We start from the raw sequence: 5,000 nt of genomic DNA on the forward strand, positions 1-5,000 counted from the left end.
TTATTATTTTTTTATTTCTTTCTTTCTTTCTTTTTTTCTTTCTTTCTTTACATAGCTATTTATTTATTTTTTATTGCTTGCTTCGTTGTTTTTAAAATCTTTTTTCTTCTGCAAATATCCCATTTCAATCGGAACATTTCGACTATTTCCGGCAGCGGAAATATGTTCGCCGAAAAGATGCGAGGAATTCCGAAGTTGTAATTTCTGCACTTATCGTGAGAGAATTCCAAAATTGATTTTTTTTTTAATTGACGACAGGGTATCACATTCCACTGTGATTTAATTAAAACGTCTTGGATGATAAAAAAGTGAAGTTTGGTATTTCAAATAAATGTAAGTTTCATTTATAATCCATATTTAGAGAAATAAAAATAAAATAAGAATATTAAATCCGTGAATGAGCGCCTTTAATTCCTGGTACCCCTAGTCCACAGGACTTTCAGTCCTAGTATTCCTAGCCCGCTGGAATTTTATTTCAAATATTTTGCTTGTTACCAGTTACTACAATATAAAAAAATAACAGGAATAATAGGCATGACAAATTGCCTTTTATAGATGAACAAATACAAATAGCATCAAAACACGTGGAATTAATTATCACTGACTGCTTTATGACGGTTTTGATCATCAAAAGCATAAAAAACGACTTGGGGAAAGGGTCACCTGGCCGTTATGAACACCATAAGCGTACGAGACAGGGTGGGGGTCGGGGAGTACTCCCCCCCCCCCCCCCCCAGTGGTGGAAGGGGATTGCAATGGACAGGTTCGGGCAAAATCAGCTGGCCTGAAACCTTCAACATGTATTTCCGACATTCTACTCGGAATTAATTGCAATCCATGTAACAATGCAAACCGATTTGTTTGCAATCCTATATAGTTTCTTGGTAGTAATGCGAATATAAATATACGTTGTGTTCCAGATTCGGACATTTTCGTTTCATTCGGGCAATAAAAATCTGCCTGCCCCCCACCCCTTCTCCCAAAAAGGGAATGAATGAATGAATCTTTAACGACACCCCAGCACGAAAAATACATCGGCTATTGGGTGTCAAACTATGGTAATGCAAACAAATAAAATGATGATCAACATCGATATAAAAATTCAAAATTTAAATAAAAACAGTGTAAAGAACTGCGAAAATACCAATATCACAGATAGATACTGACTTTTACTCAAAATGTTAATTATATCTCGAAAAAAAAGAATATAAAAAATGGGATTTGTGCTGTATTGGCCATTCTCAAAGATAATGTTACACCCAGAAACGAAGTGTGACCAAAGGTGTCAGGTGTAAAAGTGTTATGAGTAGTTAGTCCGTTTTAAAGTATCTCTATAAACTGTGTGTGCATATTATTGACAGTATAATAATTGTTCAGGGATTACTGTTTCGTTTTAGTCGGTGTAGTGACCTACTGAGCTGTTAAAGCACACTCATAGTCATTGATATTTCTATTAATTAAATGAAAACCAATTTTATTGATGATATGTTTGGTTCGGACTAAGATATCATAGAGCCCAATCTACAATGGAGATAGTTATCATATTATGTTAGACCAAATTATTAATTTTTTTTTAAATTAGCAAACTTGACAAAGCAGGCACATGTTCAGTAATTTATGTAGGGGTAGGTCTAGACTGTGGCAAGTAGAAATCTGCTTTGAAAAGGTGTGTTTAGACCACACCACCCCACCCCACACCATGTGTACACGAGCCTGCAACATTACTGACAAAAGGCACTAACTTAAAATATAAAATAACAATATAATTTATATACAGCAATATCACATTTTTATAGTTGATTTTTTTTTTTTTTTTTATTATTATTATTATTATTATTATTATTATTATTATTATTATTATTATATTATCAAATACAAGTACATAATGATTAACGGACAATTTTGTTGGTATATCATATGGACAAGTTATAACATGCTTCTAATTATGGAATACGTTTTCGAGTTTTCAAACATTACTTTTAAACATTTAAGCATTTATTAGTTGGAACAATACGCAACGAATAAAGACCTTGGTTTTGGTCATATAATAAGGTTAACAAAATGTGTACATACTCTTGAAAATGATATAAATGGAAAATATTGGAACAAATAGAACATATTTAAATAAAGAGAGGCGCCAGTATCCTAAGTTAATTAAATAAACCAGAAAGGAAACTGCTTTTCGTTTTGTTTACATTATAATTTAATATTTATATGTACCACCGGACTTAACTTTTGATTGTACAGGAATGCAAGTCCGACCAGGACTTGATATTCTGGCAGTCAGACCAGCATTTCTAAGGAACGTAAGTCCTAGGACTTGCATTCCTAGGTATATTAGACCTAGGACCTGCATTCCTAGGATATTAAGTCCGGGCAGACAACTGTTCCTGCGGACTTGCATTCCGTTTACACCGACTTTGCGATTTCGATCCTCTTTCCAATCCCAAAGTCCGTCCAGGACGATCCAACCAGACAAGGTTCAACCGCCGATCCGACAAACTACCCCCCTCCCCCAGCCGACCCGGAAGAAGAATGGAAGTTCGCCGTTGGAAAGATCAAAGGCGACTTCCGGCACTGCGTGCTTGGAGACACCAAGGACCCGGCGATGCTGAGGAGCAGGTTCCTATTTCAAGCTTGGAAACCACTAGCAGATGGATGCCACTACGAGCTGCACAACAGCAGGGTAACGACGACAGTCACACGGGACTGGTGGTGACGCAGCGGCGCCAAGACGTGTATAGACAAGCGGTCCTGCTTGTGAACATGGATAGCCATACCCTCCACGGCATAATCAAGGCCGTCTTTGGCGCAGTCTACCATCACGTCATTACAGACCTGCTACGACAGCCCCACCAGATCCCGCACCTGAAAGGAACTCCGCTCCTCAGCTCGCCGTAGGCGCCAACCTTACCTAGGACAGTTAACCTCCTGTTTTTGGCTTAGTCGGACTTTAAAGTTTTTGTCCGTGGTCCAAAATTTTATGTTTATTTATAAAAAAAGAAAATTGTAAACAGTCCAACGCACTTTACTTTGGCAGCCCGTCAAAACTGTTTTGACCGAGCACTCTAATTTTATTTTTGGACTTTACATTTTTGTCCAGACATGAGTATAATGAATCAGCTCATTTTGGCCTTAGGTATTTGACCTAACTTCTAAATTTTTATTCCTAATTATGCCCACCTCAAAGGCCCGGTTTCAGAAGTTTCAATACTGAAATCTATAGACAGTGGGATCTAAATCGCCAAAAAGACCCTCTTCAAACCGGTTATAATTTCTATAGCTTTTAGTGGGGGCTTTCTAGTTTTAGATCTGTTGAGCAAGGTGGGGGAGGAGGGGGGGGGGACTTTCGAGGAGGGGGGGGGACTTTCGAGGCGGGAGCTGATATTCAAACTACTGTTAAAAGAGCTAGTACTGTTTAACATACCTGTCTTTCGTTTTGGCTCCAGTCTCGGCCGAGCAGTGGGCCCCTTCCTTTTCCGAGAATCGCCCAGCAGGGGGGTAGGGGGTGGTGTCGGCGATCTTCGTGGTGTGGGCTCGGCCGATTGGGTTGGTGACTTTGAAAGTGGGGCGCTTACCTCGCCTTGAACAGAAACAGAAAATGTTTATTTCTAATGAGCTTGACCCAGGGGAGGGCCTATCTAAATCCAACTCCTCCCCGGGAACTGTCATTTTCCTCAAAACGGTACGACTGAAATGCCGCTGACGTTGGGGTCGTCACGCCTCGCCAAGGCTTACATCAACATTAACATAGTTCAGCCCAGGGGAGGTGAGTTTCGCGTCTGGCCGTCTTAGCCGGAGTAGAGGACATGTAGTCCCAGGTGTACCCTTCCGTGCCGATGCCCGAGAGGGTAGACCTATTGCGGGACACATTTAAAGGGACATTCCTGAGTGTGTTCATTGTAAGAGGTTTCCGACTAATAAAATATTTCTACGATTAAACTTACATATTAAATATATTTTCTTGTTTAGAATATCAGTGTCTGTATATTCAATGTGTTTCTGGTCGTCTTAATATTTGTAAGAAGCGCAAATTGGATTTTGTCTTCAATTAATTTCGTTCGTTTAATATACAGCCACTAATATTTTATACGGACAAATATATTTGATATGTAATTACAATCGTTAAAACGTCTCTGTTGGTCAATAACATCTTAAAAACGTGCAACAAACTCAGGAATGTTCCTTTAAAGTACTGTAAGAAATCTCAGCGGACATTTCATTCAAGCTTTTGTTCAATTCAGAAAGGGCTTTCTCAGTGAACTCGGCCATTATAACAACGAAAGATCAATCAGTTGGAATGGGAAAAAAAACGACGTGACGAGTGAATGAAAAGAACTATCTGGCAATTGCCAATTAAACACTAGCGCACGTGGTTAGTTATGATGGGCTAGCAAAACCCCGGTAGTTATGCAACGCAAAAGGTCACAAAAGACTACTCACACAACTTACAATGCCTTGCACACTGGCAGCTTCATTAAGCAATAACACATTAAGTAAACAAGATGCAATTAGCAATTACACTTGATACTAAACAAGTAACTGACAGGACTCAAATACAACCTGTCCCGCTCCGTGGTTTGGCTGAGAATGCCGATTCTGCAACACAATACTCAATGACCAGCTGTAGACAGGATTTGCGTCATAATAGACAAGCTGACGTCTAGAAACCGATGGCGATATCAACGTGTATTGATTTGAACGCGCTTTGATGAGTTTCGCCGTATGTATATATGGTTGCTAATGACTTTCAGGCCAGATGTTGCGACCACGATTTCTGACGAGGGCCAGACACTTTACTGAGAACGAGAGGGTGTGTGGGAGTGTTAAAAACGGCTTAATTGTTTTTCAGCGTGGAATGTAACCATAATTAATGAGATTACCCATCGATATTCACTGGTAGTTACCGGTACAACAATCGAAATTTGACACTGATTTCTTGACTGAAGTTGGTGCTGATTTGTTTATCAAAATAATAATCTCTGTGAGTCTTAAAAACA

At 39.2% G+C, this 5,000-nt stretch overlaps 1 protein-coding gene across 1 annotated transcript in view; it reads right to left on the reverse strand.

Moving 5' to 3' along the window:
- LOC121386323 overlaps positions 1 to 4,594 on the reverse strand; it is a 27,996-nt gene extending 23,402 nt beyond the window's left edge. Inside the window, exons 1-2 of the mRNA XM_041517191.1 lie at positions 4,453 to 4,594; positions 3,428 to 3,583 (exon numbers count right to left, since the gene is read on the reverse strand). Coding sequence (XP_041373125.1) covers positions 3,428 to 3,583; positions 4,453 to 4,493 — 197 coding nt within the window. The 5' untranslated portion in view covers positions 4,494 to 4,594. The remainder of the gene's footprint in view (positions 1 to 3,427; positions 3,584 to 4,452) is intronic.
- Between the last annotated feature and the right edge of the window lie 406 nt (positions 4,595 to 5,000).

Source organism: Gigantopelta aegis, chromosome 12 (genome assembly GCF_016097555.1).
Source record: "Gigantopelta aegis isolate Gae_Host chromosome 12, Gae_host_genome, whole genome shotgun sequence".
In the NCBI taxonomy this organism is placed as follows: domain Eukaryota; kingdom Metazoa; phylum Mollusca; class Gastropoda; order Neomphalida; family Peltospiridae; genus Gigantopelta; species Gigantopelta aegis.